Source organism: Elgaria multicarinata, chromosome 1, assembly GCF_023053635.1.
Source record: "Elgaria multicarinata webbii isolate HBS135686 ecotype San Diego chromosome 1, rElgMul1.1.pri, whole genome shotgun sequence".
NCBI lineage: Eukaryota > Metazoa > Chordata > Lepidosauria > Squamata > Anguidae > Elgaria > Elgaria multicarinata.
Genome location: NC_086171.1, coordinates 215,284,314 through 215,297,020, shown reverse-complemented (window position 1 = coordinate 215,297,020; position 12,707 = coordinate 215,284,314). Strand labels below are relative to the sequence as shown.

General features: G+C 51.3%; 1 protein-coding gene across 3 annotated transcripts in view; it reads left to right on the top strand.

Moving 5' to 3' along the window:
• TRIB3 (tribbles pseudokinase 3) overlaps positions 1-5,473 on the top strand; it is a 28,020-nt gene extending 22,547 nt beyond the window's left edge. For all 3 annotated transcript variants that reach the window (XM_063147422.1, XM_063147423.1, XM_063147421.1), the window contains exons 3-4: positions 1,986-2,278; positions 3,633-5,473. In XM_063147422.1, coding sequence (XP_063003492.1) covers positions 1,986-2,278; positions 3,633-4,128 — 789 coding nt within the window. In that variant the 3' untranslated portion in view covers positions 4,129-5,473. The remainder of the gene's footprint in view (positions 1-1,985; positions 2,279-3,632) is intronic.
• Positions 5,474-12,707: the final 7,234 nt, after the last annotated feature.

Sequence of the window (12,707 nt, the reverse complement as noted above, 5' to 3'; positions counted from 1 at the left end):
GAAGCATGTTTCGCATGGTGCACCTGCAGTTGTCTCCAGGCGCGTGGCTTTGGCATGACTGAAATACAGGCAAAATTGGGCAAATCTCTGGTGGAGCAGACAGAAAGGGGAGTTCCCATTTTTTTAAAAAAATCTGGTTGCTTTTTTAAGATAGTTTCTTATTGAGCTGAGAACATAAGCACATCAGAAGAGCCCTGATGCTGGATCAGAACAAGGGTCCGTCTAGTCCAGCACTCTGTTCACACAGTGGCCCACCAGCTGTCGACCTGGGACCAATAAAGCAGGACAATGTGTAACAGCAGCGTCCCACCCATGTTCCCCAGCAACTGGTGCAAACAGGCTTACTGCCTCAGATACTGGAGATAGCACACAACCATCAGGGCTGGGAGCCATTGATAGCTTTTGCCTCCAGGAATTTCATAGAATCATAGATCATAGAATAGCAGAGTTGGAAGGGGCCTACAAGGCCATCGAGTCCAACCCCCTGCTCAATGCAGGAATCCACCCTAAAGCATCCCTGACAGAGGGTTGTCCAGCTGCCTCTTCAAGGCCTCTAGTGTGGGAGAGCCCACAACCTCCCTAGGTCACTGGTTCCATTGTCGTACTGCTCTAACAGTCAGGAAGTTTTTCCTGATGTCCAGCTGGAATCTGGCTTTTTTAAAGCCATCCAAATTGGTGGCCATCACTACATCTTGTATTATTATTATTATTTATTTATTTATTTATTTATTTATTTATTTATATAGCACCATCAATGTACATGGTGCTGTACAGAGTGGTAGTGAGTTCCATAATTTAACTACATGGTTGTTTCGTTTCAGTTTTAGGACAGTAAGATAAATGGGGGCAGGATAGGAACCAAGGTTTTCTGTCTCCAGACATTAAAACACCTGCATCTTATTTTGCAATCATCATAATCATCACCAAGTAATTTTTATGAAGGACATTCCTATATATGTCTACTCAGATGCAATCCTATACACACCTGCTGAGCAGACATGCATAGGATTGCACTGTCACGGAGCGCTAATTTCCTCTCCATATAATATGCTGAACGAACAAAACCAAAATACCCAGCCCTGGGTGGATTGGTGGATGTAGGTTTTTGAAAGGGTCTGTTTGATTTCTCAGGCCCTTTCTACACCATCATTTTTTGGAGGGATCATCCCTGAGTGTCCAAATGACGCACAGGGGATCCCGGGATGAGGGAGGGATGATCCCTCCATTCCTCAGTTATCTCGGTTTTACATGCAGTCCTGGGATGATCCCAAGGACCGCGGGCAGTGTGGGTGCCCATCCTGGCTTCTTCCTTCTTCCCCACGAGTGGCGTGGGTCAACAGAGGGAAGGAGCTGGGATCAGGGGGGGGGCGGGGAGTCCAGGGCCATTGGGGGTGGGGTGAGGAGTGGCGTAGGGGCTTTTTAAAAAACCTTTTACCTGTCCCTTTAAAAAAAATGGTGGGTGCGACACCCCTGACGTTGCACGGCCCGCTTAGACTGAGGGCGACGATCCCGGAAGCAGGTAAGTCCGGGATCGCCCCCTCTCCCTCCCTCCCTCTACACCCGTCGGTGTAGAAATGACCTCAGTATAACATTTGTAGAAAATATAGGTTCACTTGTTCGTGCTTTCCTCCCGACTTGGAGAGGGTCAGTTGTGGGTGAGACAGGTGGCATTCTTAAAGATTATGGTTTGCAAGGGGAGAGCAAGTTCTTGAACAAAGAATCAGTCCAAGACTATGTAGGAGACGATACCCTATATTGTATATCATGCCAACAAAGTTCTCCCTCCCCCAATCAGTTTTCACAGGAAGATGTCCAGACAAAGTGATATTTCCTTGTCATTCTCCCATTGCAAATCTGCTAATGCAGCCCAGATCCAGCTTGACCACCCCCATGTGCTCCTGGCCCGAGATTCTTCCACAAACTGGCTTTTGGTTTAGTGTTTTGGGGCTACTTTTGCTCACATTCTTCTTTTGAACCCTTGCTAGGTTTATCCGGCCAAGAGTTACCCGGAGGTGATGGCCCCGTACGGCGCCCTCCCTTCGCACCCGAACATCGCCCGTGTGGCCGAAGTGATTGTCGGGGACCAGAACGTTTACCTCTTTCTCCAACCTGGAAAGGATGACATGCACAACTATGTGCGGCGGTGTAAGCGCCTGCCGGAGCCTGAGGCTGCCGCGCTCTTCCGGCAGATGGCCGAAGCGGTCGCCCACTGTCACCAGCATGGCGTCGTCCTCCGGGACATCAAGCTGAGGAGGTTCGTCTTTGCCGACAGAGAAAGGTGAGGGGCTGAGAAGGCGAAGGAAGCCTGCCTGGCCGATTCCTCCATAATATTAGGGCTATGCACCACTTCGGATCCGAATCCCGAGTCTGCAGTGAATCAGGGTGATTCGGACCTCCCTAAAACAGATCTGAAGCGAATTGGGGAAGGTCCGAATCGACCCGAAGTGAATCAGGCCCGATTCGGAAGGTCCGAATCGGGGTCTGAAGTGAATCGGGGGGGAGGGTCCATGCACAGCCCTACTTAATAGACGTTGCCTCTCCGCGTTTGTACTTGCGCACCAAGCTATACCACCAGCAGCATGTGGCTGTTTATCATTGCCTATTTATATAGCACTAGGAATTATGCACAAACTTTTACTGTGGTGTGAGTTTTGTAGAAAATGTAAAACGGGGTGGGGTGGAGAATTCCCATGCAAATTCGGGCAATTTGCATATGGTAATTTGTATTGGGGGGGAAAGTCAGTTTATATAAGTTTTTGGTTTGCATCTGAACATTTCCTGATGCTCCAGAGCTGGGGTGAGCAACTTATGGGCCTCCAGATGTTTTGGCCTACAACATCCATCAGCCCTTGCTAGCATAGTTAATGGTGAGGGATCGTGGGAGATGTAGGCTAAAACGTCTGAAGGGCCATGAAATGCCCGTTTGTGAACCGCCCAGAGAGCTTCGGCTATTGGGTGGTACAAAAATGTAATTAATTAATTAATTAATAAATAAATAAATAAATAAATAAATCTGAGCCCTGGAGTGAGATACAGTTAAGCATGTTAATTTGACTTGCACGTAGTAAACAAACCTAAATATGTACCCCATGTTATTTTGTCTCTCAATACACCACAGGTATTTGACTTTAGGGTGGATTCCTGCATTGAGCAGGGGGTTGGACTCGATGGCCTTGTAGGCCCCTTCCAACTCTGCTATTCTATGATTCTATGAAACCATTGAGGGGAAGTGTTAAAGCACACATAATGTGTGATTTAAATGTTATATAATCTAGATGTTTTATTGGAATACTGAATCACCTGAAAAACATTAGTTACAACTTTGAAATTGGCACACTTGCCTGACGTTGCATTTGCAATTGGCATCTATTCATTTTTAATAATGAACCAAGTCATTTGACTCCTAAAACGTTAGAATGTTTGGTGGGGCGGCGAAAAGCAGAGAATCCAGACTCTCACCCATGATGACTCAACCAAAACGCAAATCTGTTCAGAAAAGTGCTTAACGTATCCCAGTTGCAGAATTCAGGTTTGCTGGTGGCAGAATGTAGATACGCTTTTATTCCAGACTGCTGCAGCTTCACCACGAAACCCTGCCTCTGGCTCTGAACTCTCCCCCTTCTTCTGCATAGATCCAAATTGCTGCTGGAGAATTTGGAGGACTCCTGGGTGCTGGACGGCCCTGATGACTCCCTGGAGGACAAGCACGGCTGCCCTGCCTACGTGGGGCCTGAGATCCTCAGCTCCAGGGCATCTTACTCTGGGAAGGCGGCCGACATCTGGAGCCTGGGCGTGGCGCTCTACACCCTGCTCGTGGGCTGCTACCCCTTCCAAGACACCAAGCCCGCCTCGCTGTTTGGCAAGATCCGGCGCGGGCGCTTCGCCGTCCCCGAGGACCTCTCGCCGAAGTCCCGCTGCCTCATCCGTTGCCTCTTGCGCAAAGACCCGGCCGAGAGGCTGACAGCCAGCGGAATACTGTTGCACCCGTGGCTGGCTGCCGGTAGCACCCCCGAGGGCTCCTGGAGCAGCCCCTCTGGAGAGCTAGGGCTGGAGCAGGTGGTCCCGGAAGTGGGGGGCTTAAGAAAGGTTAAAGAGGAACCAGAGGAGGAAGAAGGCTTGTATAGCTGAGCCGGCTACGAGGAAGCAAAATGGCGGCCTCCGTCTTAACCTGACTCATGCTACTCAACGGCAGGCCCGTCCCCTCCCATCTCTGATTCCACGGCTAGGACTGGCCCACAAAGTGCCTTTGAGCTGCAACTGGAGTCACTCACATGAAGAAGGTGCTTTTGCATCCAAATCAGGGAAGAAGGGAGTCGATGCCCCCCCCCCCCCGATCGGTTTGCGTGTGCCAAAGAAACGTTTCCGAACTCTGTTATTGACAGCTGCGTCTCCCGCATTAAGGGAGGGGGGAGCGCTTTGCCCCTACATGACTCTGAATCGAAGGATCCGAGCTCCACACTGGTGGCAACAAGAAGCTTTGGAAACAGTACTGGGGACCCCTCTGGGGTTACTGGAGAAAGAGGTTTTGGTTGCAAAAGCTAGAATGCTTATCCTCCCGCTCCGTGACCAAGGACCGGATTTCGTGATCAAAGACATGGACTTTCAATTGAGGGTTTTGGCCGTAGCCTGACTCCAGTGAAGTGCCGTTTACAGTCAAACGTATTCCTTGGCCCCAGGATGTTGAGGACAGGGTAGCATCCTTAGAGGGAAGAGGCAGGGTTGGGTCACTCACCTCTCCTCCCTGCTGTGACGACGTCTAGATAATCTGTGCCTTAAACCTCCTCCTCCTGTTTGGGGCAGAAGCAGTCTCTTACCACCCCCTTCCCCTCCAATTTTTTTTAATCACAGTGCCTCTGATTCCTGCCCTGCCTTAAAAGAAGGCAGGGCTCTGGGGAAGGGCTCGTGGGCCCTGCCTGTGTTTCTACTTGAATTTCACTCAATACTTGACGTGTTTTGAGCCTGGGGCGGGTAGCTGTAGTGATGGCTACCCTCCTTGGCCACCCTCCCCTTGTCTCTCCCCGAAAACTCTCGCACCTCCGTAGCTGAATGACAAGATAAACGGGGCCGGGCCTCTGCCTGGGGCTCACGTCACGGCCCTCTTCTGACGTGGAAGGGTGCACATCCTCCCCCAGAACTCCCATCGGGTCAGACCCCATCGCGAGGCTCGTGGATCTAACTCGGGATGGCTTCCCTCCCCAGTATTGCCTTGTCTGTCCTTTGCTGCTGAAGGTGGGACCGGAAGAGGCCGGTGGCCATTTTGGAGTCGCACGTGTCCGCTGGCTCCCTGGAGGCAAAACCGAGCCCCTTGGCAGGGGTCCAGGGCTTTTGGCTGGCTTTGGTAGCCAAGCCCGCCTTGCTGTTTGCCAGGGCACTTCCCCTCTCCCGCAGTCCTGACTTCGTGCTGCAACCCTGTGAGAGGTCGGGGGCCCATTCCCGGCTCCCCTGGTGCAGGAAAGGCTAGTGAGGGCTTGCTGGTTTGGCTGCCGTGCCGCTGGCTGAAGCGTTTTTACGCCTCGGTATAAGCTGCCATCCTCCAGTCCAGCTCTGCTCCGCTTTGGCCTGCACGGCCTCGCTCCACCCCACCCCACCCCACAATCCCTTGGCAGTGCAGCAACCAAACAACCCTCACCCTTCGCCCCCACTATGGGGCTGGGGAGGGGACAAGGATCACTGCCCTAGTGCAGGGACGATCCCTGCTCTCTTCTGGGGCTCCAAAGTGGGGGGAAGTCTGGAGACCGTCACGCCTGGCAGAGGGCTCCGGCACGCACACCTGGGCAAGCCAAAAGATGGACGCCATTTCCTCTGGGATTCGGGGGGGGGGGCTGTAGAGCTGGCTCCTTCCAGTTGCTTCAGACCTTAATACAGGGGTGAGCAAAGCTGTGCGGCCCCGCTGTGCCCTTTGTGCACGCACCCACCGAACCTTCCAAATTTACTGAAATTTGGCGCCATGGTAATTTTAACAGCACCAAGGGGCTACTTTAAAGGCAATAGTCTCTTTCCTACCGTTGCGCTGCTGAATTTTGGTGGCGAAAGGAGGCCATTTTTCTTTGCTGCTGCTACTGGGCCACCAAATTTTGGCAGCGTGGCAGGTTCAGGGGTGTGGTCCGTGCCAGGGTTCGGAAGGGCAATGCACCCCTCGCGGCCCTTGGAGGCTGCCAGCCCTGCCTTAAAAATCTTCCCCGCCCCACTGAATGTCATGGAGGTTGAGGCCTTCAAGGTGTGGGCAAACATTTGGTGTTGCCTTTTCCCCTGGAGAGAGGCCAGTGTGGCCAACCTGGGCTTCCTGGGCCAGCCAATGTCGTAAGTTCCCTTTGTGGGGCCCTAAGGTAGGGTGACCGTATGGAAAGGAGGACTGGGCTCTTATATCTTTAACAGTTGCATAGAGGAGGGAATTTCAGCAGCTGTCATTTGTACGCACAAAGCACCTGCTGAAATTCCCTTTTCATCACAAGAGTTAAAGCTGCAGGAGCCCAGGTCTCATCTGGTCAAGAGGGCAGGGCTCCTGCAGCTTTAACTGTTGTGATGAACAGGGAATTTCACCATGCATAGAAATGACACCTGCTGAAATTCCCTTCTCTATCCAACTGTTAAAGATACAGGAGCCCTGTCCTCCTTTTCATAGGGTCACCCTACCGAAGGACAGAAGCCGGCTGACCGGCCATTCCCGATGCCCTGGGACTGATGGTTCTGGGAGGGAGCTAGGAGTCTCTGGCAGAACTCTTTGCCAAACTATAGTTCCCAAGATGTTTTTGGAGGGAGCGGAACTGTTCGCAAAGGCACCTCCCTCTGCCCTTAGGGCACAAACAGACTTCTGCTCCGGCAGGGCGGCCCACCTGGCAAAAGCCCAGCTTCTAGCACGGCTCGTGCCGTGTCGGGGCAAAGCTTCAAGAATGTGGATTGAAGGTGGGGAGTCAAGATTGACTCCGACGTGTTCCTCTCCCACGGAAAGCAAACACCACCACCTGGCCCCATGGAAGGTTCTCTCTTTGGCTCACAAGCGGGCTGAGCCCTGGGCAGCACCTCCTCACGAATCAGTCCCCCGTCCTCCATGTCGTCCGTGTGTATGTAGCATATCTGTGCCTTTTCCTACCTGACCAAACAGTGACGCTACCATCACAGCCCACGGCCCTCTCTCTCTCTTTCTCTCTTTTTTTAAACAGAGTGGATTTGCTTATTTTTCTGTCTCTCGGAAAATAAAAGAACTATTGATTTGCTCTCGGGGTATCATTGCAAGAGAACCTCTCGGGGCACGAACCAGAGGAACGGCTTGCAACAGCTGCCTCTCTGTAAACGGGCCTTGCCAACGTCTCGCACATCCTTCGTAAGGTTGGACATCAGAAGCTGCCGTAGGGGGCAAACCTATCGCTTGTGCCCTCGGCGATCGGAAACCCCCGAATTTGGAGGCGTCTGTGATGTCCTGCCCACCTGTGTCATCTTGGCTTCACCTGAGATGCCCACAAGCTACCTGACAGAACTGTCCACGCCACTTGCACCCAGGACCACTCAATACCCACCCTGTGCTGATGACGTGTGCGAGGGTTTAGGCCTACTGCTGCTGCTCCTGTCTCGCCTTTATTCTTTAGGCCCCACAACCCAGTAACCTGGCCCTCCAATTCCTATTCTGCTGCCACCATTAACTGCTTTCTCCTCAGTCACTCTTCCACAGAGCACACCAGTTGTTTAAATTAATTGGAATTTATTCATGTAAATTAACGATCCAGCCCGGGGTTCTCTCTCCTGGCTGGCAGCAGCTGTCCGGGGACTCAGGCAGAGAAGAATCGTTCACCTTTTAACCAGAGATGCCAGGGGCTGAATTTGGGGCCTTCTGCATGCAACGCAGATGCTCTGCTCTGAAGCGATGGCCTTGTCTGTGTTTTGGTTATAACCCTTCTTGCCTTACTTCATGGAGGCAGAACCTCCTTTCCTCCCAAGGTCCAAATTTCATCTCGAGCTCCTCGGGGGCGCGATTCCAGTGACGTCTGAAAGCAAAAGGGGGGGGGATGACAGACGGAGGTATCTCTGCCAAATTAAGCTATGTGCCTCTTCCAGCATTTGACCAACCCATTTGTGGCAGCCTTCCTCCATTTCCAAGAACATATTCCATTACTCATAACACATGCGTACAGAACTTAGTCACACCTACAAGATGCATTCAATCCTTATCAATTCTACACACTACAGTGCATATTCTTCTACAACCCCAAGTCTGCAACAGCCTGCTTCAGGTGTTCCTGCCCCCAAATTGCTTCCTTCCAGGTGGATTGGAGGGCATCAGGTTAGGGAAAGGTGCCTTGAAAACCAGAACACCCCCCCCAAAAAAAAACAACACTAGCAAGCAGAATGTTGAAATTTGGGCAAGTTCCCACCTTCTGTGCTTCCGTAAGTGCTACTCTGGAGCACCGACCGTTCCGAAAACAACAATGTTGATTCTCTTTCTTACGCTCTGCTCCGCTGCCAGTGAGACCTCAGTTCTATCCCCCCCATCTGAGTTCTTTTAGCGAAGGTGAGTTTCACAGGGCAACAGAAAAATGAGCGTCAGCGCTGCTTCCGTTCCCATGGGTCTCCCGTGTCACGCATTTGGCGGCAAGAGGTTTTCTTCGCAGCTAGAGGGGGAAATGCCCCTGAGCATGTGAAAAGATATTTCTGTTTGACACTTGAATTAGCACAGGTCCTAAACAGCTACAGGGACAAGAAAACTTTGTGTTTTTTAATGGTGTTTCTATTGCTTAAGGCACACTTCGCTAACCGGATGCCTTCCAGAGAGCTTGGTCTACAACTTCCGTGGCTGGCTGGGGGGATGCTGGGAGTTGTAGTCCAACCCATTTGGAAGGCGCCAGTTTGGGGACAGCTGAAGTAGGTTGTTGTAGACTTGCGGTACTATTAAAGGTCACCAAATGGTTGGTTATTTTTAATTACTGTAAGACAGGTGACGATGCTAACAGTGTTGGAAGATGGCGGTCCATCTCGCCTCGTCTCTTCTGATGGAGGTGGGATGCTTGTTCTCCAAGGTCTCATGCGCAAACAGGTCTCTGCCCCAACCCTTGCTGACTGACCCTTTGAGCTGGAGACGGCAGGGAGAGAGCCTAGGAGGTCCCACAGGCAACCATTGGGGCTCACCACTCTCGCCCAATCCCTGCCATGTAGCAGTTTCTAACTCTATAACAGCCTTCCTCATCCTGGGGCGCTCCAGATGTGTTGGACTGCATCTCCCAGAATGCCCCAGCAGCTGGCTGGGGCATTCTGGGAGTTGTAGTCCAACACATCTGGAGCGCCCCAGGTTGAGGAAGGCTGCTCTAGAACGTCTGATGGTGGAGGGGCTCTTCCCCGTCCCCAACTGTGAGTCCACTTCAACCTTATATGACCCCAAAGGGATTGCTTTTATTAGAGCCTGTAAAAATCAAGCCACAACCCTAAGACATTTACTTGGGGGTAGATCAGCAATGAAATCAGGGGAAAGTGCTTCTAAGGCCGTTGCTAGATGAGGAGTTAGCCCGGTGTGAGGCCCGGTCTCCCTCCTGTGCATCCAGATGACGCAGAGGGGATCCCGGGGTCAGGCCGGGCTAAGTCCTCCCTTGACCCGGGATAAGTGGATGCGCTTATGGCCCGGCTTTTCCGTAGCCCCGGGCTGAGGCTGGGGCTGCGGAAGGTCTAGCAGGGTCCGTGGCTTTTCCCGGCTGCTCGCTTACTCACGAGTAGCCGGGAGAAGCCGCGCACTGGGCACAGCATTCCATAGGAGCGCTGTGCCCATCGGGCCGGGGGGGGGGAATCACGGACAGGGGGGCGCGGAGGGGGCATCGGACATGACAAGCGGGCAGGGAGCAGGCAGCGAGCAGGCAGGGGGGGCATCAGACATCGTGGGGGGGAAATCGGGGGCAGGGGAAGCGGGGAACCCTTTATTTTTTTAAAAAAACAGCCTTGCCTTTTCCATTGGTGTGCTCCTGCGCACATGGCCCTTTACGTTAAAAAAAAAATGGCAGACGCGACGGGGCTTTCCCTTACCCTGTCGAGTGTTACGTGTGGAAAAGGGCGATGGCCTGTACTAGCTGTAGCGTGGCATCGCCCCTACTTCCCACCAGCTGGCTGGGACCTACCTATCAGGTAGGTCTAGCAAGGCTCTTAGTTAATATAGATGGGTCTGTGCCGTTCGGAGACATCCACACCCAGCTTATGATCAGGGCGAATTCAAGGTATTTTGGTGCCATAGGCAAGGCACAATTTTGGCATCCCCCTATGTGCAAACACCGTTAGATCCTGAACGATGTGAAATGGGTTCATGGGACGTCTAACCCTCCCAATACCCTCAATGGTTGCACACACCCAAAACGCTAGTGAGCTGACTGGTTCAGCTTGCTGCTCACCCCACACTAGGGGAAATGTTGTGATTTGAAATGGCACCTACCTGCAGCCTGGCCTGGCAAATTCGGTGCTTTCCTTCACTGTGGTGCTGAGAACGGCCCGGCCACTATGACTGCTGCTTGCTTGGGGGATATTTGGCACACTGGATCTCTTGGTGTCTTAGGCGACCGCCCATTTTGCCTCCTCCTAGAAATGGCCCTGCCGGTGATCCTTCACCAGGCCCTTTCCTGAACATGCCTGTTAATTGGAAGGTGAACAGAGGGCCAAGCTTGGAGTGGAGAGACCTGGATTAAAGTCCCTGCTCAGCTAGGCAGCTCACTGGCAGCAGCCATGGGCACAAGGAAGTAGCTGCCACTGATGAAGCCAGATTCCAGGTGGACATCAGGAAAAACTTCCTGACTGTTAGAGCAGTACGACCATGGAACCAGTTGCCTAGGGAGGTTGTGGGCTCTCCCACACTAGAGGCCTTCAAGAGGCAGCTGGACAACCACCTGTCAGGGATGCTTTAGGGTGGATTCCTGCATTGAGAAGGGGGTTGGACTCGATGGTCTTGTAGGCCCCTTCCAACTCTGCTATGCTATGATTCTATGATTAGATGGACTCTTGGTCTGATCCAGCAGGGCACTTCTTGCACTCTTACAAGATGTAGCGACGGCCACCAACTTGGACTGCTTTACAAGGGGGTTGGCCAAATTCCTGGAGGAGCAGGGCTATCCATGGCTTGGTTCACTTGGCACCTCCATTATACGCCTTCAGCTGCCAGGTGAAGTCTGCCTGTTCTGCCAAGACTCTTGTTCATGCATTGGTTATTTCTCGGTTGGACTACTGCAACCTTCTTCTCACTGGCCTTCCTTCTTCTCACATCAGTTCCTTGGTTTCTGTTCACCACTCTGCTGCTAAGATCGTCTTCTTGGCTCGCCACTCTGACCATGTTACTCCACTTCTGAAATCTCTTCATTGGCTTCCAATTCACTTCAGAATCCAATATAAACTTCTCCTGTTGACCTACAAAGCTTTTCACTGTCTAGCTCCTTCCTATCTCTCCTCTCTCATCTCACACTATTGCCCCGCTCGTGCTCTTCGCTCCTCTGATGCCATGTTTCTCACCCTCCCAAGGGTCTCTCCTTCCCTTGCTCGGCTTCGTCCATTCCCTTCCGCTGCCCCTTACGCCTGGAACGCTCTTCCAGAACATTTGAGAACTACAAGTTCAATCGCAGTTTTTAAAGCTCAGCTAAAAAAATTTTTTTTCTAAAGCTTTTAAAACTTGATTTTGATCTGACTTTTATACTGTTAGGTTTACTCTACCCTGTGCCTGTTTGGTGCATTCTCTTCCCCGCCTTATTGTTTTATTATGATGCTATTAGAATGTAAGCCTCTGCGGCAGGGTTTTGCTATTTTATTGTTTTACTCTGTACAGCACCATGTACACTGAGGGTGCTATATAAATAAATAAATAAATAAATAAATAATAATAATAATAATTCTCCCAGCATTTTAACAGCCTATCAATGAATTTAAACTCGGTGTTTGAAAGTTGTCATTTTGCATTGCTGCTATTTTGATCTGCTTGAGCTTTCATATTGTATTTTACATGATGGTTTTATACTTTGAATGGTTTTAATTTTTGTGACCCGCCCAGAGAGCTCCGGCTATTGGGCGGTATAGAAATGCAATAAATAAAATAAAATAAAATAAAATCAATACAAGCCCTGATGGCTACAGGCTACTTGCGTAACACCGTGTCCTGCTTGTGGGCTGCCCAGTGGGGCAACTGTGGGAACAGAATGCTGGACGGGATGGATTGGACCCCTGTTTTTTTCTTTTTCTTTTCTTCCTCTTCCCTCCCCATCCACTTTTCCTTGTGTGTCATGTCTTTTCTTTTTTTTTTAGAATGTAAGCCTGAGGGTAGGGACTGTCTTCTGGTTAGGTCTCATCTAGAGTATTGCATCCAGTTCTGGGCTACACAATTCAAGAAGGACGCAGACAAGCTGAAGCATGTTCAGAGGAGGGCAACCAGGATGATCAGGGGTCTGGAAACAAAGCCCTATGAAGAGAGACTGAAAGAACTGGGCAGGTTTAGCCTGGAGAAGAGAAGATGGAGGGGAGACATGAGAGCACTCTTCAAATACTTAAAAGGTTGTCCCACAGAGGAGGGCCAGGGTCTCTTCTCCATCCTCAAAGAGTGCAGGACATGGAATAACGGGCTCAAGTTAAAGGAAGCCAGATTCCAACTGGACATCAGGAAAAACTTCCTGACTGTTAGAGCAGTACGACAATGGAATCAGTTACCTAGGGAGGTTGTGGGCTCTCCCACACTAGAGGCCTTCAAGAGGCAGCTGGACAACCACCTG